The 25,231-nt window shown below is 40.0% G+C and overlaps 1 protein-coding gene across 3 annotated transcripts in view; it reads left to right on the top strand.

Moving 5' to 3' along the window:
• Positions 1 to 25,231, top strand: part of lpp (LIM domain containing preferred translocation partner in lipoma) — a 185,499-nt gene that overhangs the window by 85,635 nt on the left and 74,633 nt on the right. For all 3 annotated transcript variants that reach the window (XM_004552832.4, XM_004552833.3, XM_004552834.5), the window contains 2 exons: positions 603 to 706; positions 7,793 to 7,915. In XM_004552832.4, the coding sequence (XP_004552889.2) occupies positions 603 to 706; positions 7,793 to 7,915 (227 nt within the window). The remainder of the gene's footprint in view (positions 1 to 602; positions 707 to 7,792; positions 7,916 to 25,231) is intronic.

Below are 25,231 nucleotides of genomic sequence, written 5' to 3'. Positions count from 1 at the left end.
ACTTCCTGTAAAATACTTAAACTTTTTATTGTCATTGCACAGTCATGCTTTGTAGAGTAGTACAACGAAACTGAGGGACTGTCCCGCATCGGGGATAAAAGAAAGGCACGCAGTAATCATAACAAACACCATATATACAGAATAAAAATATGCAGAAAATACAAACTTAATGTTAAAACAGATGGTGATGCATTAATGCGTCTCAAAATGATAATTTGATGCACTTACATACTTTATAAATCATGTTTGTGTCAACATGCTGGACGCTCCAGAGCCAGTCATGTATTTATGCGCTATAAGCAGGCTTACAGTGTAATCTACTTTTAACCTCGACCATGCAGAGCATCATGTGCACTATTTCTCCATAGATTTGTAACCCTTTACCTTGTTTTCGGCACCTGTTGTGCTGGTTGTTGTAAATGAAACATCTTTTTTTAATCTTTTTTTTTTTTTTTTTTTTGCCGGTGTTTTTTCAGCGGTGGACTGTGTGTGTTCTTTCACAATTGTGACAGTTTGTTTGTAAAAGAAAAAAAAAGGGGAAGTATTTAATGAGCCGTTTTTGTTTTTCTTGGTGTGTGTGTGCGCGTGTGTCTCCATCCCAGCGGACTACCCTCCCCCTCCACCACCTGTCGAAGAGTCAACCGGCTTCCTGTCATCCCCTGGTTCCTTCCCTCCTCCACCGCTGGGGAACTCATACGATTATCAGGTGAGAGGAGCCGCTGTTCTATTAAATTTTCTTGGTTGTCAGTAACTCTCTAAGAGTCGGCGCAGAAAGCAAAGACAGCCCCGAGCGCCGCACTGAGTTCACGTACCAAGTCCAGCAAAACTATTTGTCCATTTGAGCTGCAGCCAAATGCAGAGACGTCCAGCTCCAGATGCTGCCTGGAGCCAGCCGCTCTCCACCCGTGGACCCACACACACACACACACACACACACACACACACACACACACACAAACATTTCCGAGGGCTCTGATGCAGGAAGGATGGAAGGCTGACACCTATTGGTGGAGCCCGGTCACTTTTCTGCGCTTTGCTGGTCATAATACCCACAGGCATTTGGCCCTCCTGGGATTTCTGGCCTCTGCACCTCTGGCTGACGCTCGCAGCGCTCGACCTCTGCTATGAAATCCTCCAAGTGCTTCACATTCCTTTGTTCGCTGCAAACAGGAAGAAAGAAAGTCTCCCTCTTCAAGCCCCTCATTTGATCTGACCAGTTTTCTATCCTAAATGAATGCTTCCTTTGTAAGCTTGGAGACAGAATGTTGCATAATTCAAATAAGTTATGCATTGCGTGTAAATTCACTGCTCTTCCCACACAAACTGTAAACACAGTAAGTATAAAACTCGAAGCTTTAAAAAACCCTAGGACTATCAGTATACGTGCATGCATGCTGCGCTATGACCTTAATGTAATCTAAAGCACTTTCAAAGTCACGCAGTTATTTTAAAAGGTGCAGCGCTTCGACTGTTGGAGTTCTGAATTTCATGGCTTTGTTGAACGTCAGGTTCAGCCAGCCAGCAGAGCTGCTCCCCTCTTACACTTTAGGCAGAGCACAGAGACACGTGAGCAGTGAGGAATGCAATAGGCGTACAACAGAATTTACTTCTCTTCTTAGAAGTCTACGGAAACCTTAAACTTCCATATACCCCTTAGTTTAATGAAGGCTGATGACTTTGATCTTGTGCTTGCTGGGTGGGGCAGTTTCTACCTAAACTCCGGCTGCTGCTCAACAATCAGTGTCGATCCTGTTCACTTTGTTACAGTTTAATAATGTTACACCTACACTTACGACCCAGCATCCTCTCGATTTGTACCTGGAGACAGGAATGCAGCACAAGTTTTTAAATTTTCAGTCTTAAATCTTGTACGCTTTTCTGATGATTGAGGAAAAAGCTGAATTTAATCTACATCGCCACATCCAGAAACTTTGAATCATTTAAAAAATGTCTCCTTGGTGCTGGTATTTCTTATTAATCTTTTGGCTCACATTTATTGCTTAGAAGTCTTTTGTAGCAGTTTTATACATTTCTAAGCAGTCAAAATTCTCTGGATGAAAAAGCTTTTAAAAATAAATCTAACTGGGAATAATCTGGGTCCTTGTCTGCATGTGCTAAACGGTAACAGGTGAGCAAAGTGGTGAACACATGTCTGGTGGAGTAATGGCAGACTTTACAGGCAGCATGCATGCTTAGGGGATTTTCTGGACATCTAACAGTCAGTTTTACTGGTATCTACACATTTGTTAACTGTGAACAGATCTATAAATTTTCACTTGTCCATATGAACCTGAGCAGGTTTTCCATGCTTTCACCTCCCTTCTTAAACTCCTATATTATATTTCAGTATAACTGGGAGATGAAATCCAGACTCCTACTATCATGCAAAAATGTATTTTTAAAACTTTACCTATAATCAGAGACAGTAGAAAATGAAATCAATTTGCCAAGTTACAGTACAACGTTTCCACTTCCTGTAAGCATCTCTTCAATCAGATGGATTTGTTTGAAGGCAACATGTGGCACTTTGGCCTTTTCTGAACGTCTATCAAATATATATTATTATGATGTCAAAAATCCCTGTATGTTGGTAAAGCTCACAAACTAAAGGTGAGTGCCACATAGCTTCATGGTAAAAATGCCAAACCTTTCTCATATGTCTGGATATTCTGTCCGGATCTCATCTGTTAAAGGAAAATAATGATTTTAAAAATGTTGCAAAGTTGAAGTAAAAATGTTCCCTGCATGTTCCAATGCCAGGGATTTCAGTTTACCTCTGTCCATTCGTCCAGGGTCACTGACCCTTACAGACTTTGGCTTTAAACTTGTTTGGTTGGATCTGATTGATATCTTCCCTTTCTTTTTCCCCCGTGCCTTGGATTTTGTCGTGCTCAAACGCGTGTAGATGTTTTTGAGAAAATGTTGATGAATCAGAAGAAAAGTCTGTATAAATTGAGCAGAATTGGTTACCTGCTAACTCCAGTGGAAGTTGGTAGCCTGGTCCGTGAGCCAAAATAAAGCTGATAGCTTCCAGGTTTGCATCTGTGCCGTGCATCCCGCTGCACATGTGCATTGTGCTTGCGAGTTCCCACAGAACCCGTGGACTTGAAGTGATAATGTCACATAAACACACAGACCTTTGAAGGTGCTAGGAAGGTTTTAGAAGTGGGAAACCTGCACAATAAAAGAGGCAACTGGGCCGTAAACTGGCTTCTAGCTCAGCATACGTCCCTTAATCATAATAGAGCTCTTTGCCGTTTTTACATGTATTCCCATGTATTACCACTGGGGCCTTTAGGTGACAGGAACTAAAACAGACAGAGGCTGAACTGATGGGACTGCATCATTTGTGGTCTGTATATGATAAATAAAGGGTTTCTTTTGAATTGTAAATCATGCAGACATGTGCGAGAAAAACCCCAGAATATAAATATAACATATACATTTGCATGATATGGGCCCTTTAACTCAGACTGCTTTGTTCCCGTAGGTTAAAAATGCAAAGCTAGTAAGAGTATAAATATTATTGTTTTCCTTCGTGTGTGAACATCTCAGCTTTTGGAGATCGGTGGTTTTGTCAGGACAGCTGTCAAATGCAACACATTAGCTGAACAGGATGATGGTTATAATCACGAGCATTAATTTAGTTCCCTTTTTGCTGCTGTAATTTTTGCCACTATTCTTGATTTTTCTTGTGTGGAGAGATGAAGGAAAAGATTTTCAAGGCCTGAAATTACATAAGAAATTCCATCCCTCAATTATTTTTTAAAGTGCTTTCCTGTATTCATCTCGAAATTTTCTTTTCCTATCACGCTGCCGAGTCTTTCTGGCCTGCAGTTTAATTCCTTAAAACACCACGGGTATCTTAATTATGTGTCCTGCAGCCAGAGCAGAAGAGAACGCTGTTCAGAAAAAAAAAGGGAAGATATCAATCAAAAATGTCTTTCTGGAGAAATTCTACATAGTGAATGAATAAATCAGCGATTTAATGGCATTTTACTTAAAAGAAGCAGAAATATGCTCTTGTCTTTATCCCCCTGACAGAGGGAGATGTCTGGATTATGACACGTAAAAGCCGAGACCTTTAGCGGGAGAGAGAAAAACAAACCTCTCATCCTGGCTGCAGTTCGCATTACGAAGCCCTACACGGCAAATTCCTCCGCAACACAAAGTCTGCGATGTTTCCTTTCATCCTCCTCGTTATCACCGTTAAACAAGTTTGCCCGTTTTTTTCTTTTGTTGATTTGAGACAAGCCATTAGTGTTTTGCTTTGTTTACTCCCGCTCATGATTGCCTTAGATGTTTTTAAGCAGCAGCTCTGCTCCAAATGGAGGAAAGCCCTGCCTGTAATAGATTGTGACAGGTAATCCAAACACATAACATTAGAATAAGAAGCAGCCACTGATCCAACCAACTCAAAAAGCCCCCACAGGCAATTGCAAGAAGTCTTCTTGCAGTTGCAGCATAGTTCAGAAGACTAAAAATACATCTGTCGTTCCATGGAGAAATTCCCGGGAATTTTGTAGAAAACCGGGTGCCACTATCGGTCAGATCACTTTAACTACTTTCCAGATTTCTTTATTTAATCAGATTTCTTTTGATTAAATAGTTTGTGTCTTTTCATATGTCGAGGTTGCATTTTTCTCTGAAGCGAAAGAGAAAAAATGCGGATGAATAAATCAGCGACTGCTGCTGCAGTGATCCTGTTACTGATGCTTTCAAGCTTCCTCTGATAATAACAGAGTTAAATAAAAATCACAGCAATTCTTAGCATCCTCTGCAGAATACATTCAAAGTGTGGATTAAAAAAAAAGTTTGACTTTGATTTTAAAGAATTGACCTTTCTCTGTGAAATAGTGCTGGATGAGATTGTGATGAATAATGTATGAAGAATGAAATACTGTAAATCCAAGAGCAGTAAAAGGCAGGTGAATAGTGCACCGTGTTATGAAAGTTGTCTTTCATACAATGCATCGCTTCTTTCTCACTGAGAGAAGTCTCTGCTATTGATGTGTGGCTTTTAAAAAGATTGTCTGAGGTCAAGGTGAAACATGAACTTGTAATGCAAAGTTTAAGAAGTGCAGAGAGAAAAAAGCAGGAGAAAATATTTCTGAGCAGCACAGAGTTAGAAATACTCATCGCCGATGGCATTATGGTGACAGTAACTTGACCCTGTGAACCCGGGCTGTACCTGTTACTAGAGCAGGGCGATATGACCAAAAATATTTATCACGATATACATTTGAAAATTTGTGACAACGATATAACTGACGATATAATTGACACTAGACAAAATACTTTACAACTCCACAACTTTATTAGTGGGGGAAAAAAATCAATGTATTTTCACTTAAACAAGCAGCTGCTTTTTTTTTTTATGTGCATTAAAGTTACATAAATATTTAACAGTGCAAATGCAAATTCCTTGCTGACAGTTTAACCAAAAGGCATTTCCAGTGGAAATTGGCTGACATATCCTGAGCATAACCATGTATAATATCCACAAAACTTAAAAAGAGGTTATACACACACACACACACACACACACACACACACACACACACACACACACACACACACACACACACACAATATGGTAATATTATGTTGACGCACAGTACGTATCACTCCGCGAGGCGCCTGCCTACAATAGCCGTAATGCTCCGACAATCCATCAAGCGGTGCGGCTTCGTAGGTTAGCAAAGTCGTACTAAAACATTTGACAGATTTTTGAGCACCGTGTACATAAAATCGTTTCGAGGTCAGTAAACACAACCAGAATTCATACATAAGGCACACGGGATAATAAGGGGCACTGTCGATTTTCAGAAAAATCAAAGGATTGATTTTAAGTGTGCCGTATTTTCCAAAATACGGCCGTCGCTAGCATGCGCTACCACAAATAGTGCTTTGTTGTGTATCTGATGGACAAAAGCCAAACCAGTTCCACACCACTGAACTTGCAGCATTTTTCCAAACCAATTCTGGTTCATCTGTTTCATTCAATGATCCGCTTTCGCTCTTCTCATTCTCCGTCGCCAGCATGGTTTTTCCGCCATGTTTCCATGAAAACAAAGGCATGCGCGTTTTACCCATATTCTATCGCATTATTTCATTTTCTTATCTCTGCCCAACATTATACCGGTATTACCGTGAACAGTATGATATGACCCAGCCCTACCTGTTACAACATAACCCACACCCAAGGTGAGTGTTGCTGTGACCACAATGCATGGATTAGAAACACAGATTGCAATTTTCTTGGGCGACTCCACTTTAAGTGTGCCGATCCCGATTTTTGCCAGTTATGGTTTTCTTCCGAATAATATCAATAATAATAATGAGAATCATAACAATAATAATTTACAGGTAAAATTTACAGCGGTTTCCCCTGATGAAAACGTGTACACCTCTCCACCTTTACCTGACAGATTTTATTTTACCTTACCAAACAAAGGCTGATATAAAACTAATGCCAGGTACTTCATAATTTACAGTACAGCGATCCCTCGAGTTACGCTGTAAAAATAACCCACGATAAGTGAAATGTAAAACCCCTGCATGGACATTTTCACAATTTTCTCTCTTGTTTAAATACTCTCAAAGTTCAAACCTTCGTAGAAAAATAAGTCCAGCATTATAGAATGAAACCAAAGGCACTCGCAGGTGACGACGTTTCGTGTGTTTGTTGCGGAGCAGTCACACTGCTAGCGATCAAAGATTTATGTAAGTTTGACAAGCTGAACTCATTTTGTGCTGTACAGGAGACACGGCATGAGATTGACTGACAATGGTCTAGAGCCAATCAGGACGCACAACACAATGCGTTGTTAAAAAAAGAAAAGGATGCAAAATGCACAAAAAAAATCAGTGAAACAGCGAGGCTGCAGAAGTTGAACTGCGATATAGCGAGGGATCACTGTATGTTCATAACTTCACCAAATAAAAGGATATCAACCCGTTGCTCTACTACTTTGATCCATTGCTAATACTGAGGCTGCTGGCTTGTGGCTAGCTCTGAGCTCAGGATCACTTATCATTTGTTGGCTCCTTTAAAATGTCCATGTTAAGCTGGTGATTTAGGTTTGTTGACACAAACATTTTCACTCTGGTCCTCTAATGGGGTTCAGGGTCAAGGCCAAGGAGTGGAAATCGACCAATTCTGGTCCCTGGGTGATCGATTGGTGCATCTGTGGTAGATTTACCATTTGGACAAAGGAAAAAAACAAACTGCCGCTGTGAGAGTATGAAACAGACTACGTGATGCTGATGTTTATATCTATATGCTGGTTTGTTTGCATTTCTCTGCAGTCATGAATGATACTGTTGGAGCACTTAAATACTGAACAACAGTTACTTTACTAAAATGCAGGAAAGAGAGACGACTTCAGGTCTGATCAGACATTTACAGAACATGTGACTACCAAGGAGACCAATCAGATTTGGTGTTGCTTCACTTCACTTTGATTTGTAACTAACTAACTATGGTGTAACTATAGTCTGGGTATGCTGGAGAGTCACCGTATTGCTAACACAAGGCTATAACAGGTGCATAAATCCCTTCTTATGAGGCATGGTGGAAGCAACATTGGGCTCTGAAAGTGCTTCTCATGTTCGGGGAAATCTGCTAACAGATTTGACGATTTTAGAAAGTTTTTGAATAACATGTTTTCAATTTTAATGTAATTTAGAAGTTCAACTAGTGCATATGTTTCAAATGAAACATATGCACCACAGTAGAGTGTGCAAACAGTGAAGGAGTCTGAACACTTTATCGGACGTCTTCTCACAGGTGAAAGGCCATGAAAAGACGCTGGAAGAGAGGCGCTCCAGTCTGGACGCAGAGATCGACTCCCTCACCAGCATACTGGCAGACCTGGAGAGCAGCTCGCCCTACAAGCATCGAAGCACACAAGTACGTAACCTACAAAATGTCATGCAGATGTGAATTTAAGGCTGTGCTTTTCTTGGGCATTTACTGCAGGCCAAAGTTGAAAATGACTTTTACCGTTTTCAGTTTATGCACGACCTGTAAGGAAACATTAGCCTTTTAATATTGTCAAATACATTTTACAGAAACTAAATGTCAGCAGAATTGATGCTTTTACTTCTAATACTTAAAAACCTTAGTAGGGCATGAAGCACGCTGTTATCAAATGCTTTTACTGAAGTATGTGAGTGCAGCCTCTGTTGGCATTCAGTAACACTTATATCCGCACAATAAACGGCACACTTTATAGACCTGTAGCTGCTCTCCTGTGAAGTGTGCTAAAAAATGCAAAGAATAATTAAAGTTTTTTAAACTGTTGAATGTTGCAAAATACAAATTAGGTTTCCACATGAAACAGACCTATATATGTTGCATCTTTTTAAAAAAAAATGCAATAATGACAAAATGAGTCTTGACCTATATCATTAGTTGATATTAAACGATATTAACGGCAACTTCAAAAAGTCAAAGCCTTGGGCAGTTCACTAAATTGTTTGACACACAATGAATGTAGGACAAGCGGATAAAAAAACCTTAACCAATTGTGTTTGGCGTAGGAAGGCTCAGTGGGGCTTTGAACACATGCAGATCATTTCTCTAGTGACATATTCGAGCAAAAATGAAATACCTGAAAGGGCGTTCTCTGTGGGGGCCTCATACTCTGTGGATATGTGGCTAAAGCGGAGTTAAAACAAATCTTAAAGGTGTTGCTTTTTCTGTGGATTATTTATAGAATAGTTACCATATCTGCTTTGTTTCCTTGTACATTTATTCAAGTATTTATATGTAAGTCAATAATTTAAGACTGTGAATTATTGATGTGGGTATTCGTGGGGTCCACTGACCTTTGTGTGAGTTCAGGAAACAATTCTTCAGCGACTTTAAAATGTAAAACGCTTCGGTTTTGGAAACTCACACGAGGCAAAGTTAGGTTTACAAGTAGTCTGAGAAACATGGTATTTTGGGGGACGTGTGCAATGTGAAAAAGCCAAACGAAGACTGAAGATTGCAAGTGTTGACGTCCTTTGGTTAGGTGACTCCTGGCTCTCTGGTTAGAGGGAGAGGGAAGGGTGTACTGCTCACAGAGTTAAAATTATTGCACCACACAGGGGAAACAAAGCGGAGACGGAGAGAAAGGAAGTAAACGCTGCGGTTCTGAAATGATACGCTTTAACGGCAGTAACTAAAATCTGACTTGATGATTTCTAGTATGCTTACTGTTGTGGTGAGCGAGTGTGTTCGTGGGAGCTGATGTGGGGAAACTGTAATAACATGAAATTATGTGCTCATAAAATATGGTGAAATGCTCTTTTTGACAAATCAAATTGACATCTCAGCGTATGTTTTTTTTTTTAGTACAAACAAGGTAAAAAGACGATTCAGAGTCTGAGCAGATCAGGACGTCTGCAGGTCTCTGTCTTGTCTCTGTCAGGTTTCCGAGAACTCGTCTTTGTAGTACTGGACAAGAATCATGTTTGATAATATTGTATGCTATATTTCAGTTTTCTTCCAGAGGTGGCACCGGTTTGAACCATTCTGCAAAATGAAATTCTAATGACTTTTTTCATTTAGTTATGCAAAAAGCAAAATTTGCTGTTAAGATAAATAACTGCTGGAGCTCCACAAGTTAACACATTGCAGAAGAGGACGGCATAAATAACAGAACCTTGTTTAAAGGTAAAAAGTGATGAAAAATGAATGAAAACATGGCATTTTGTGGAGAAATCACTATTTTTCTTTCGAGCTGATTTTCTTTTTGGCACGTTTTAAACATGTTGAGTCGATTTGTTGTTGTACATTAAAACTCCATCATCTTATTTCTGATGATTCTATGACACAGTTTGATGCGCGTGCATGCATATGTGTAAAGCAACCTGTGTAAAGTGTAAAGCAACCTGTCCAGCGTGTACCCCGCTTCTCGCCCTAACTCGCAGCCCGACAGCTGATATTACTTTTTTTTTTTTTTTTTAGCTCCAGCTCTCTGTGACCTTGAATTAGATATTTGGAAGAAGATGGATTGATGGAATTTTTTTGGTTAATTCTGGTAAACTTTTTTAAAGGAGTAGTTTGACATTTTGGTTTCTTTCAGTGGGCTGGCAGCCCATCTGAGTTCCCGCCTAAGACTAAACTCCCTGCTGGTCCTGACCGTGAAATCTTGATAGCCCGTTTTTGCTGTTAACTCTTCTAAAGCTATAAAAACATCTTGAAAAAGAAGTATTGAGTACTATTTTAACTTTTCAACATTGATTGTCATTCTTTGCTGTATGTGACTGATGGTTCTCTCTTGCTGGTTTTAGGGTTAAACAGTTGATGTGGATTGATAGTGTCACTGCCCCATCCCATCCTCTTATTGGTTGAAGTCACAGTGCTGAGGCTGACAACTTCTGTGGCAGAAATTCTGCACTTATTGCCCCCTCCATATCTTTCCATTTAGTGTGCATGGCTCGTGCCAGTTGGCAGGTAGTTTTTCTATGAATTATTAAAGACCATCGATGCTTGTAGTTGTTTTCTGTTGTTGCATAAGTGACTCTGCTTTTTATTTTAAAGAACTTCATTTGCATTTCTGCCAGTCTGCAAGTCAGCTCAAATGTTACTGTTCCAGCTTGCGTTTCTTACAGCGGTTAGCGTGTTCTGGGTTCAATTCCACCGGCTTGCTGAAGCCTTTCTTTGTGGACTTTACCTGTTTGGGTTCTCTCCGGGTTCTTGGGTTTTCTCCCAGACTCTCATGTTTTAGGTCAGGAATTTGACTGTGAATGATGATCTCTCTCTGATAGACTTAAAGGTGTACCAAGGCAGGGGTTGAACTACGTGATGGCACCCTAATCTCCGCTGAGGCAATCAGATGGATTATCTGCAATTGCTTGGAAAAAAACAAAACATATATATGTATATGAAAATAATCAGTTAAAAAAGGGCCTGTCTATACAGAGTTTATAGGGTTTATCAGTGGTTTTTATTAAAAACAATGACTACCTATAATATGTAACTAGAGCCCTTCCACCAACAGAGCTTGTGAATATGTAAGGAACAGGCATGAGTGACATCAGCCTTCTCATCTCATTGTTGCCACCCCCAAAAGAACAAAGTGTGAAGATCCACAGTCTTTTTCTATACTTGGGTGCCATTGCTAACCTGTAAGCATCACAAAGGTAGCTGCTGAAGTTGCTGTTTTTACATAAATCTGCCAATTGGAGCTTTTAATTTATAAATAATTATTTGGGCTAATATTGTGGCATTAAAATAAAGTCACAAAATGAGTCTTTCCACATTAAACACACCTCTGCCTTTGGGCTGATCAGAGATCTGTTTCACCGAAATGACTGGTGAAAGCCATTCCCTGGTATATGAAAGTTGGCAACTTGCTGTAAAATACTCAGATTTCCTGAAATGTGAAAGCAGACATTTTAACAGTGGAGTTAACAGTATAACTATTTTCTCTATTCTTCTGTGTAAAGCTGTACAGTATACAAGAGCTGACCTTCAGACTGCAGCCCTACAATATACTGTTTATAGTCTACGTGCTGTTAGCTGTCAGTGTTACAAGGTCATGAATTTTAACAGTGTGGAGAACACAAAGCATCTGTGTTTCCTTTATTCTCTTTGTCTTTCTTATAAACACATAAGGATTTCTATTCATACTTACAATGCACGGGTGCCCACACGTACACGTGTAATAAAAGGAAGCACATCTCTGGGATGTGAAGCTTCTAGCTGCTGGCTTTTTTTTTCCTAAATAAAATATATGATAAGTGCATACCTTTCCTGAAGAGAAAAACCGTGCAGTGTGTATTAACAGGGGTCTGAAAGCTTTTGTCAACATGACTTGAAAAATTGATGTGCACCTCTACAGCTCTGTTAGAGGCCAGCTTCCCAATGTCGTACTAACTAATATGTGTCTGTCGTGTTGGTTCTACCTGTGAGGGTCAGATGTGATCTGCGCGTTTATTTTGATCATAATCTGCTGCGAGATTTCGGGGTTATGGGTGGGAAGCCACACCACCTGTGTCTCAGCAGAGTGCGCATACGTTCTGTGACATGTGAAACGTTTCATTATTAATACGTCGGACGTTTTGCAGAGTTTTCCAACATCTCTTTGCTACCATGATGCCCTTTTGCGGTTGCCGTGTAAAAGATTTGGCTTTCTATTTGATAGTTTATTTTCCAGAGATACGAGCACTCTGCAATGCACGCACATGTGCACCCACACACACACACACAGACAGTTACTTTCTACTCAGCTGATGCTGATTCTAGCTGATTAACTCAGGTTGACCTTTTCCCCTACCCAGCTGCTCCTGTCAGTCCATGCTCAGGCTCTTTCAATGCATTATGTACAACATAACACTGGTGTATGTGTGTGCGTGTGTGTGTGTTTAATGGGCCAGGTTTCGTACTCCAGCATCGGTACAACTGCTGCACAGTAATCTTCCACTTGTATAAGCAAAAGAGCAACGAGTGCTCTTGATTTAAGCTTTCTGTGCACAGGCAATCACACAGCCAGCACTCCAAAATCAATAGACCACCCGGCGCTCTGCCTTCAAGCTTCTAGGAGAGGACTCTTCCCTCCCGACGGAAAATTTGGAATCAGAGAGGGGACCTTATGTGTGCTCGCCTCCCAGATGAAATTGAAATGGACGTTGCTGCTCATTCATAAAAATCTAAGTAGCATTCCTGCGAACATTCAGCCGGCACTGATGCTTCACAGACATCAAAACAATTTTGTTTGCTTTAGTTGGTATTCTCTGTGGCATAACAGTGGGTAATGAAATGTGATCATTATATAATTCCCATTTGTTCTCTCTCCAGTTCCATCTTAGATGCCATTTGTTATTTGACACAGTTAACTAAGTTTGTGCTGCAGTTTGCTTGCTTTATCCTGTGACAGCAGAAATTAAGGAAACGCTGATAATAATGTTTTGGCCTTTATCGAGTTAGTGGTTTCTGTTATTCCTGGTGAAATCAAAAGCATCTTAATGTTATTAAAAGAGAATTTCTTTAATCTTCTTTCACTGATTTGTTGCTTTAAATGTCATTTTGTTTATTAGAAATAATTTCTATTAACAGTGCACAGATTCACTGGCTTCACTTCTCTTTCTTCTTCACTTCTGAAAAATGTAAACTGCAGCCAACAAAGTGATAAAATGAATATTTTTACTGTTTAAATCTGATCAGTTTACACCTTTGCTATTCTTGCGGTGACAGGACAAAGTGTCTTCTGTCCAAAAATAGGTACCGGTATGTACTGCAGTCAGACATCATGCAGTCGCTCTTGTAACACCAGCGTGCTGCTTTGTAGAACCAAACAGATGTCATATTTTATTATACAACAGGTTTTTTGCCTTCCAGAGCTCTCTAACAAGGTTACAATCACTGACATAAAATCTATAGCAGCAAAGCATCCTTGTAAATGAATTTAATTTATCTTTACTCATAAGATTGGAGCCTTCCATGTAATATACTCATAATACAGACACACTGTCCTCTGTGGGCATGACTGTCAGGCTGTACATTAAGCTAAAAGAGGCTATGCTGTTCAAATGAATTTTTTTTTGCATATACACACTTCAAGCCATTTTTGACATTTCCAATTGTAAGTGGTGGGCTCGACATTTACTTTCAGATAGCTGCTGTTTTGTTTTTTTTCTTGTTTCCTGCTGTTTTTTTCTTTTTAAAGTTAAATATTTTAGCTTAAATCAGAAACACGAAAATTAAAAATTTTGTTTTTCTTTTTTCTCTCCTCGAAACACCTCATTGCTGAACTGCAATAGCTTCATGGTCCACTGAGGGACCACAGCCCACATTTTAAGAATTACTGTTCTAAGTGAAATGTTCAGGGACATCTAAAACTGCCAAAATATATATCTAAAAACAAAATACGTAACAAAGAATAAAAGATGTTAAACTTTAAGGCCCAAGAGTCGTGTTGTCGTCTGACCTCCACTGTTTGAAACCACTAAAAGTATATAAAGATGCAGCATTCTAAAGTCAGTTTGTTAAATTCATTTCCACCAGGCTCTCTGTCCTGGTTGTTGTGTCCTTGGGCAAGACACTTTACCCTCCCGCCCACTGGTGTTGGCCAGAGGGGCCGATGGCGCAATATGGCAGCCTCGCTTCTGTCAGTCTGCCCCAGGGCAGCTGTGGCTACAACTGTAGCTGCCTCCACCAGTGTATGAATGCGAGAGTGAATGAATAGTGGCATTGTAAAGCGCTTTGGGTGCCTTGAAAAGCGCTATATAAATCCAATCCATTATTATTATTATTAGCTTACTGGAACCACTGATCTTCCCCCAAATTTGCCAGTGTTATCTGCTTCAGTTACCCGCTTTGTTAGCACAAAGTAACTATCAACTAGGCCCCTTATAATGAATTGCGCTTGGGTATTGCACCATACCGAGCTCTTGCTGGAAGTTAGAGACAGGATGAGTATGAAAACCTAGGGCAAGCCCATTCAAATGGCAGCCCGCGGGCCACATGCGGCCCAGAAGCAACCTGCGAGTTGCCGCATGTGGTCCTGGCAGAAACACAGAGAAAACACAAAAAATTAATTAATTTAAAAAAATTAAAGATTCCTACAGCGTAGTGTAGACTGTGAATGCAACACTCCTAGTAGCCTAGCAATATTTAACCCACAATGTACCGTGATGTAAACATATCAAACTATCATTGTAATGTATGATGCAACAACTGCATGTCTTTCTCAGTCCAAAAGCGTAAAATTGACAATTAAAATCTTCGGTTTAACCCTGCCTGGACTGACAAATACGTATTCATTTTAACGCCAAATCCAAATGCCAAACCTATGTGTTTAATTTGCAGTGAGTGTGTTGCGGTACTTACGAAGGCACCACAATGACAAACACCAGACTTCCTGCACAAACCTTCCAGAGCAATCTCAGGAGAGGGCTGCAAAAGTACAGTTTAATTGCGAGTTTAATAATCTTACAACTGGATTTGTACTACCATGAGGGTCCTGTACAGCCCAAGAGAGCTGCAGCAGCTTCCCTTCTTGTTTGCTGGATCTTGGCGAAGAAGAGCAAGCCTTTCACAGATTCTGAAACGGTGAAGTACTGCATGCTGGCCGTGGTGGATGCGGTGATAAGTGACGAAAAAATTAAAGTCAGTGTGATATCTGCTATTAAAAACGTACCCCTGTCAGACAGTTCAAATATTCATAGAGTTGAAGTTCTGGCTTGAAATGCTGTTACATGACCTGAAGAAAACTGATGTAATGTCAGGATGGCAGAAGGTGGGTTCACAGACAGAACTGATAATGCACAGTTGTGCATATATGTCCATTTCTTGGATGGCAAATTGCTCGGTTTACTACCGTTAGAGGGACACACAGCTGGCGAAATAATGTTTGAGAAGATTTCAGGGTTTTTTGAGGAAAATGGTCTGATATGAAGCGTGACGGATATACTAGTGACGGATGGGGTCCATCCATGGGAGGAAAAGTGAGTGGTCAGCAAAATATTTATTTTAATTTGAAAGGGAATTATCGAAATGTTTTTTTGTTATTGTTTGAAATGTGCAAAAAAAAAAGTTTGGTTATAGCTCCCTTTTTTTAAATGGACCTTTTGGTGTGAATTTGTGAGAGGTCACCAGATTTACAGGGGGAAAAAGAATAAAAAATTACTTGTTTTTCAATACAGTTTGAAATTGATTATGATCTGCTGCTTACTGGCTGCAAAAAAAATATCTGGCCCAGTTAAATTCCCCGGTTTGAAAATCTGGCCCAACTAACTTTTTAGTTGAATAGCCATGACCTACGGTGTTAGCCCAGGTGGAGCTGCTGGGGGTGCAGATCTTTATGGTAAACCTTATTTGTGCAGCATTAATTTAAAAAATGATCACCAACACACTATTTAGAATTAAAGAATGAAATTGCTGCTTTTTGAATACAGCAAGCAGCCACCACCGGGCCACCTTTTTGCGCTCAATCACTGCCTTACTGCTTGTTCGAAACCTTGTTTGAATCTTTAATAACTGTTTTTATTTGGCACGGTGATCAGAGGAAACACAGGAGAGTGTGTTCATGCTAAGTCCTGCAAGTGAAATGCACTGAAATCTGAGCCCAACCAGCCCTGCTAATATGCAGCGTAGGCCTGTCTAAGCACATCAGATCTGTTGTGGGGGAGTTAACAAGGAGGCCCAGATGAGTGTCAAAACAGTGTGCTTATCAAGCACCAGAGCAGCACCACTGCTTTGGTGGAGGCTGCAGAAGCTTCTCCTGTAACCTCTAATTCACACTGACCTGTGGTGCATTTCTAGTAATCAGATGAATCAGCAGCCCTCCTACTGAGATTCTTCAACATCCAGTTTATTTTGTAAACTGTCAGAAGAAAGCAGAATATTTCAACTCTCATGGGTGCCTTGACATCAAAGCTAAATATGGTGGATGGATATAAGAATAAATGTATAACTTTCTCGTCTTAAGGATATTTTAAAATCCACATATCTGCACTCTGTCAAATCTGATTTATTTGGTGTATCTGCTCACACTGATTGCATTCACAGGCAGAGATTGATAGATTTGGTGCCCTGCTGTTGGCTGACTATAGAGAGCATATTCTGCTACTATGCACAGACACAAGGGAAAATACAGAAGCAAAAAGTGTCACCTAGTCCGCCAACAGCAGGCAGTAATTACTGTAGTTGTTTCTAATCCCTGTTACATGCTGTAAAATGTAAAATGTGTTGACTTTCGGAATAGGAAATGTCATATCTGAAGCTCAAAGACATTTCATTTGAGTCCTATTTTAATATGAAAGAAGTTCAAACAAATAGTCTGCAAACATGTTTTTTCTTTTTGAGGAGAAATGTGTACACAGCACTAATGTACTTTACTCGTTAGCCACTGTATAACCAATTAAGTAACCAGTCCCCTCCCCCCCAAAATAAGCAGTGACATTTTTGTCCCAATTAAATTCTAATGTGCTTTCTCCATTAAAGCAGCAGCAGCATCTCGTTCTGATCTGATTCAGTCTGTTATGATAAGATTTAAGTTGAAATTAAAAAGCTCTCCCCGTCTGATGGCTCCACTCGCTGTGAAACAATAATGTGCAACGCGATGAATAAAATATTGAAAGCCCGGGCTCACTAAATGACATACACTTGCCCCCATAGTAAACTTCCCCAGTTCTGCCATGCTGCATCAGGAGGCGTTTGATGGTGTCTTGGTGTGCGGTGCTTTAACTGAGGTAGCATCTTTCCAGATGGATTCAAAGAGGGGGAGATGCTCAGCTGTTACTAGGCTGCCCTCTGGCAGTGCCACAGCTTCTGGGAGCAAGGTTGTGCGACTCACTTACACTCATGGTTCCACCTCAATTAAAAACCAGTCAGCGAAGCGGTTTCTTTGTTTCCACGCATGCAGGGAACTTTAGCGTGCAAATGTTGGTGCTGTCTGGAACGATGACTGCTGATCATGGTGGTGCCTTTCAGAAAAGAGAAATGACTGGACCCTGGACTTGTTTTCTGTCACCCGATAAGTTGAGGGCTCTCTGACTTATGCTGTTAGCGCTCTTCACTTCTCTCGACAGAAGTTTGTTTGATCTACATGTTGAGTATCGTCCCCAGAAAGTGGAGCACACAGTTTTGTGGGTTTAAAAGGTTTCCACCAGTGTTTTATTATCCCAGTGGTTCAATGGGTTTAGGCTCACACCCCACTGGTCCTAAACATCAGGATTTTTTATTTATTTATAGACAATATATGCAACCATAATGTTTTTTTAATGTACTTTATTATCCTACCACTACTGCTATCTGTTTTCATGCACCAGCTTATATGAGAACATAAAATAAGACAATAAAAAATCAAAGCAAATGTTGGGGCTTAATCATAATGAAGTCATAGGTATATATACCTATACACTACTTTGTATAGGTATATATGCTAGAAGTAGTTGCTGGGTCTTTGGTTAAACACTTTATTGTACTGTATAGCTGCAAGCAATGGCTTGTTCAGAAGAGGCACCTTTTAGATTACTCCTTCACTAGAATATACAGTATATAATGTTTGGGAGCCAGTTTCCAGTTTTTACAGTTTTCAGCTGCATAGTGCATAATTGCATAGTTTGTCTGTCCGGGTATGTTAAGCTAGCAGCCTGGAGGGCACTCACAACCATCTAAATTATCAGTCATGTAAAGTATGAACGTGGATTAATGAATAAAAGTAACTTAAGGTCAAAACATTATCTGAACTGTCACTACCAATTTCTTCCTTGGGATAGGCTCCCAAGGAGATGGTTTAAGAACAAGTCAGGGTTTTAAAATGCTAATAAAGTAGTCATACGTGCGACTATCTTCACTATCTTTCACCTGATTGCATTTGTGTAAAACTGTTCTACCTGTCCCATTGAAGCTGTTTATATATGTATATTTAATACAGAAAATAAGCAAAAACAAATACAGTAGGTCCGCAATAAAAGACAAGCTCAAGCCAATTTTACATTTGCTGTAATTTTATGCAGTATTATGTGCTTTTATGTGTGCCCTATTTCTCCAACTGCCCCACACAGAAAAAGCGTTTTTATTTAAAAAGCTGGCAGGTACAGTATGTTTCATCTCTTTGGCTAACACTGTGTGAAATCCCAAATAGAAAGGCACCGTCACTCATCCGAAAAAGCCACAGCGCTGCATTGTTCTGCTTGCGTTTTTTTTCCTCATTGTCAGATATCCTGATGTCTCTATAATAAGTTGTCATGTCCATACAAAACAGATGAGCATTATTGAAGTGTGCTGACAGTTCAGCTAAAGTCGAGCGCTTGAAATGCTGCTGAGATGGATCTTACCACATGAGTGCCCTAAGGAGGCCTTACTTCACACTGTGCCAGTCAAGCCATACTGTGACGCTCCCATCTCTCAACAGGCAGAGCGTTGCGTCTGGCACTCACTGTCACAACATGGCAGAATGATAGGCTCGCGCTGCTTGCTCCCAAATCTCCCACTGATCGTGGCGTCTGCTGAGCGATCTCAGAAAATATCGACTATAGACCTCTGCGGTGGTACCTCGGCTCCTTGAGAGTGTGATAGGGTTTATGACCTTTCCTCAGCTCCTCTTGTTAGGCTCAAACTCTGGAGGCATCTTATGGGAATTTGTATAATCCCCTCAGGTGTGCTGTTCATCCTTTCCACATTTAGTTGCTTTTGAGGTGCCAGAACAATAACAAATCAATGCTATATTAATAAATGTGTCAGAATATTGTAAGAAACACAAGATCCGAAACATTAATTCTGTCATTGGGGGTGTTTGTGACTCTTCTGCCCTTTACGTCTTTTAACTGTGACCACAGTGGCAAACTTGGCTCTAAATTTTCATTGAGGAACACTTACAATAGAGTGCATGTAGTGACACTATAGTAGCAAAAAGGTCAGTCAGAGTGAACGCGAGTAGCTGGCTGCTGTTATGCCTTTAAGGACAAATTGTAGCCAAACAAATGTGCGTTTTACACATAAGCAGTTCAAGCTGTGAGGACAAAATGTTTTTCTGCTCAGAGGTGACAGCTCAGTAATATTAGCCTCAGTTGTTTCCAGCTTGTGCTGCTGTCACTGGTCATGACACTGGTATGTATGCTAGCCAGCCTCTTATTCCTTATTAAAGGTCAAGGCTGTAGGCAACTATTTTTTGCAATGGATATTTTGCTCTTCGGGGCTCCGACACAGTGTGCGATTGTTCTTCAGCTCATCTCCCCGAGCTGATCGGACTGTATCGAGACGATGCTCCAGTGCTGTAATTATAGGGTTTCTTGGTGTCTAAGATTTTCCTCTGTTTGTTTTATACACTGCAATTCTCTTTGATTGCTTTGCTGCAGTATGGAACAATGATGTCGCCACAGTGCCGGTGGCACCCATTGACCTTAAGGTCAATCTGGCAGCAGGTTCTGAATTTTGACAGGGGCAGCCAACTGTGGAGAGAGGCGCACGCCTTCAGGCGCTCTGTGTGTTCCGTCAATGTTCGTTAGTCAAATAAACTGTGTAGTATCACCCCTTTGTCTTTTATTAACAGGGTGAACCAATGACAAATTTACTTAGAGCCAGGAAGCTGTGACAGTGTGTGTAACCTGCCTCTTTACATCATCGAATACCAATGCTAAAAGGCTTACCGTCAACTGCTGTCATCGCGCATTATCTGTATACCCCATAACACGTGCAAGCTTACAGTACACAAGCGAGCGCACGCAGCTTCTAAGACAGCCATCTCTGGGATTGATGACATCGACACACTGTAAGCGATGGACGTTTTCAACAGCCGAATATTTCTCCCGAAGCGGGAGAGGTCACAAGTGCACAAAGAGCTCATTACAGAGATGAGTCAGAGATGTGTGGTGAGAGGCTGGCCTGTAGTTCTGCAGGAGGTGAATGAAACAATTAGTTTCTGCTGTGCGAGAGCTACAAAACACACATTTCCCTCTTTTGTAAAGATAGCCTGCAGAAGTGCCACGATCGGTAACTTTTCACACAGTATTCCCGAAAATGATTTTTCAGTTGCATCAGTGAGTAATACGCCCTACTTTGTATGATGTTGTTACATCATCCTAGAAATATTACATACTTTTCCCCCTGAAACCTAGTTTTTTAGGGGATTACATAACCATGAATTTTGAAACATGGACTTAATGTTCAACTACAACATCTCTAGGTTGTCTTGGTGGTAAGAGCATAGATTCTCCATGTCCTGTACATCTTACAGCTGCCTGTATGTCTGTGTGCATTTCAAAAGTGTTTGTACAGGAGCTCCACAGACTGATATTAGTTACTGTAAATGGGAAAATAGAAAAGAAAACCGTTCCTTAACCTTAAGAATAGAAGTGTGGCTGTATTATATTAATCCAAATTTCATACAACACAGTAGGAATGCTGTCGTTTGAGAATCTCCATAAACTGCAAGTTGAATTTGTTTATTAGGATTACTGTTGTAAACACTTTTGCACATAAAAATGCATCACCAGATGATAATAATGTATTTTTTCCTGTTTGTTTCTTTTAATTATTGACTAAAGATAAAATGATAAATCATCTAGATTGCTAGGTCAGTTCACACCCCATATATTTGCTGTATGCCTTTATAAAAACATAGTTAACCCTCAGTCTAGGGCTGTGCGATATGACCAAAATCTCATATCCCGATATAAGACGTCTATCGTCCCGATAACGATATAAATCACAAAAATTTTACATTTTCTGTAAATTCTGTGAATCTCGGGCAGCTCGACTTGCGTGAAGTGTTTCAAGCTGGGCATCATGTAGCTGGAGTCGAGTGTTTTAACCGATGCATGAAACTATACATTTTTAGACATAAGTTGTAACGGCCGCCGTTTTCTTTGTGAGTATTTATTACACGGCGTGCTGCGGGGAAAAGCCTGTTCTAACGTTTGAGTCTAAGGTTTATTTTTTAGCACCTGGCGGCTTTTTTTTTTTTTTTTACTTCTCATCCGTAAATACTCTGCTCTTTCACGTGATTCAGTTTATTTTGAAAAGTCTCAACAGGATCTTGAGCTTTATTGTGAAAGGTTTATGTGGAAAATAAATAAGCGGACACGCGAGGGTTTTACCGTCGTTGTTGCTAACGACAACGCATAAAAACAGACGCTTGTCCGTCTGTAGTGTGGTTATATAAAATATAAGAGAAAGAGAGAACTTTAAGAAATTAATATAGCCACTACAGTGACCATCAAAACGATGAAAAAATATTGCCGTAAACAGTTTATTTTGCTACACCACAAAACAAACGATAGCATAAAATGAAACGATAGACGTTTTTATATCGTCATCTGATATATATCCTATATCGAACAGCCCTACCTCAGTCCATTAATCATTTAATCATTGTCTTTTAAACTGCTGCATGTCTGTTCAGACAGCTGTTCCTTTAGGACATGCATGTGAATGACTATCTTCAATCATTGAAAGCTACTACGAGAATGTATTTATTTATATTAAAATGTACACATTAGCTGCTTACTTGCCAGGTTTTGAACGTGTAGACACAAGGATCTAATATTTAGAGCAAGTGCTTGGTTAATAATTCAGTTTTACAAAATTTTGTATAAATATTTTTCCCCTCATGGGCTTCAAACATAAATTTAAACATAATTTATGGAAAATCAGTATTAGAAAATGCTAATTAGCGTTTAATGTCTATTATTTTTCATTGAAATCACTCATAGCCCTTTTTATTGGATCTGTGAATCTGATATTTTTACATTCATCTCTTCAGTGAGTAGGACCAGTTTTCACAACTCTAATAGAAATCAGGATTTCCGAAGAATATGCAAAAGGAAAATATAAACTAATATGTTCTTCTAATATTACTGCGATATAGAGCTGCATCTAATTCTGCAGCAATGCCACTGAACCAGCGGAGACGAAAAAGGTTATCGAGATGGTTTTTAAGAAGCCAAACATCATGCAGGGGGAAAAAACATGTACCAGAAAAAATGAATAAAATATTCTTCATGTATGTAAATGTAAAAAGAAGGTTTATAATTAAGTATTTAAATAAATTGTTTAAAGAAAATAATTTCTCAGTTGGATTTCCATAGTGTAGTGGTTTACACATTAACAAGCCTAGCAAGCGGTTCAGGACCGGGAGGATATGCACACTCCTCGGGGGTTGAATCTGGCGTGAAAATATGCCGAGTCAAATATGCGGAGCTGCCTGCTGTAGCGATCCCTTAAAAATAAGCAAGCAGCAGTCGTAGATGTTGTAAACACATTTGCCTGATGCCCCAATACTGTTTTATTTTTGCTGTTAATATGAGCAGCAGTAGTCGGCTTACTTTCTCAAAGGACACAAATATTGAATTCTTGTCTACAAAGTGATCAGTAACCAGTTGTAGTGGTAGTGTTTCAAGAGAAAAAGATGCGACACGATAAAGTTTATCAATTCAACATTTATTTCAGGCGAGGATAGAAGCATTTTTGAAATATTCACTCGTAAAAGCGGGGCTCATTTGAAGGGGCGAAAGCAGAATTAGATATGCAGATAAACGATCCACAGAACAAAACATTCCCTATATGTGTGTATATGTGTTATCTGCAAACAGAGTGAGATAGCCCAAAAGAGCTAGAGGTCTTGCCACGTTCCACAGACACATTATTTAATCATATTTAATATGCCTTATCTGGAACTATTTTAGGAAGAGAATTGATACCCCCAATTTCATGACTGTACTGTTAAATGTGCCTGTTGTGCCTGACTGTGGGGGGAAGATTAATGCACGCATCAGTGTTGATTGGGAATTCTTCCATGGTCATAGTGTAACTGCTGAAAAGGACAGATGCAAATGGACAGCAGAGCCAAACGGGGGGAGCAGCTTCTTTGTACGAATGAGAGACAGAAAAAAAGTTGAGAGAAAAATATCCAAGGTCTTAGATGAGTCTGAAAAGATGCAGAACTTCTCTCTCTTTAGGGGTTTTCACCAAGCTTGCTGAGGAGAAAAAAAAAAAAAATCCCCCACCCTCGTGGTTTGAAATGCAAAGTTAACAGTTTTACTCAGCCCCCCCTAAAGGCTTGTATAGTCTCTCCTAATCTTTTTTAATGTGTCAAAAGGCTTTCTTGAGAGTCTCTGTGAAATTTCACACTTAAGTTGTTTGCAAAGTCAGTCTGAATTACAGTGTAGAGTGAGGGTTAACTTTTCTGAAGGGGTCGGGGAAACTTTTTAAAGTCTGTATGTTGTGTTTGTGTATGGCAGAAGGGGGAGGAGGGCGTGAGGGTGTTTAGAAATCAGTGATGCTGCTTGTATGTCCACACTCGGATGTGAAAAACAGGTAATATCATTTTTCAGCTTTAGTGGAATTTTAATTGTGGATAATAAAATCCGAAATTTTATTTTAGTGAACAAAGCATTGGCAAGTTTTGATTTGTAATAGTGCATACTGTACTGTGCTCACATGCAGCTCTTTTGTATATCAAATTATCACCTCAGTACGAGGGAGGTCTGTTTTTATATGCAACACCGGGATTTTGTGCAACAAAGAGAGGGCTTTGTGGTACTGCAGTGATTTACTCAAAAATTGCAAAAAGTAGTAAAAAGACATGAAAGAAATCTCTTTAAAAGGTTTCTCTAATGAAGAGGAAACAAAGCAAATGTTTTTGTCATGGTGGCCGTAACACTTTGATAAGCATTACTTCCAGATATGAACTAATGCTTTAATCATAGGTTGCATACAGTTGGGACATCCCACTTTATTAGTGCCAAAAACCAAGCTGTGCAAAAGTCTTGAGCCAACCTCCTTATTCTTTATCATTTGGTTGCAAGGAGCGACACTTTCTAAAAGAGATGTTGAGCAATAGTTCTCCAGGCTTTCTGCAGGTATGATATTTTTCTTTGTCTTTTTCACTCATTTTCAGTTCAGTCCTTGTACCTGCACATTTTCAAACATTTGTTAAGCCACTTAACACTGACCTATGAACCAAGGCACCTAACAGAAGGGAGGAACCAGTGTTGGGTTTACAGATAGCAGACAACTTAGAAACAAAATAACATACTTTAAATAGTATCTTTAAGCATTTTGTTACCAGCAGCCTGTTACAGAAATAAATAAATCAATAAATCCCTGCACCTATTTCTCATTTTCGTAGCAAAATATAAGGTCATGAGAGGTGGCTCAAGACTTTTGAACAATACTGTATGTAGATTAGGCTCTTTATTTTTATATATATATATATATATATATATATATATATATATACATACATACATACATACATACATACATACATATAAAAAAAAAAAAAAAAAAACACCCAGCACGCCCCTGCGGGCGGTTTATCCTTCAAGCTCGGGTCCTCTACCAGAGGCCTGGGAGCTTGAGGGTCCTGCGCAGTATCTTAGCTGTTCCCAGGACTGCGCTCTTCTGGACAGAGATCTCCGATGTTATTCCCGGGATCTGCTGGAGCCACTCGCCTAGCTTGGGAGTCACCGCACCTAGTGCTCCGATTACCACGGGGACCACCGTTACCTTCACCCTCCACATCCTCTCGAGCTCTTCTCTGAGCCCTTGGTATTTCTCCAGCTTCTCGTGTTCCTTCTTCCTGATATTGCTGTCATTCGGAACCGCTACATCGATCACTACGGCCGTCTTCTTCTGTTTGTCTACCACCACTATGTCCGGTTGGTTAGCCACCACCATTTTGTCCGTCTGTATCTGGAAGTCCCACAGGATCTTAGCTCGGTCATTCTCCACCACTACATAAGTGTAGCAGTGTGGGGAAAATGGCGTGTGACATTTCTGTGCAGC

Source organism: Maylandia zebra, linkage group LG23, assembly GCF_041146795.1.
Source record: "Maylandia zebra isolate NMK-2024a linkage group LG23, Mzebra_GT3a, whole genome shotgun sequence".
Classification (NCBI taxonomy): Eukaryota; Metazoa; Chordata; class Actinopteri; order Cichliformes; family Cichlidae; genus Maylandia; species Maylandia zebra.
Note: the sequence above shows the minus strand (reverse complement) of the source record. Positions and strands in the feature narration are given on the sequence as shown.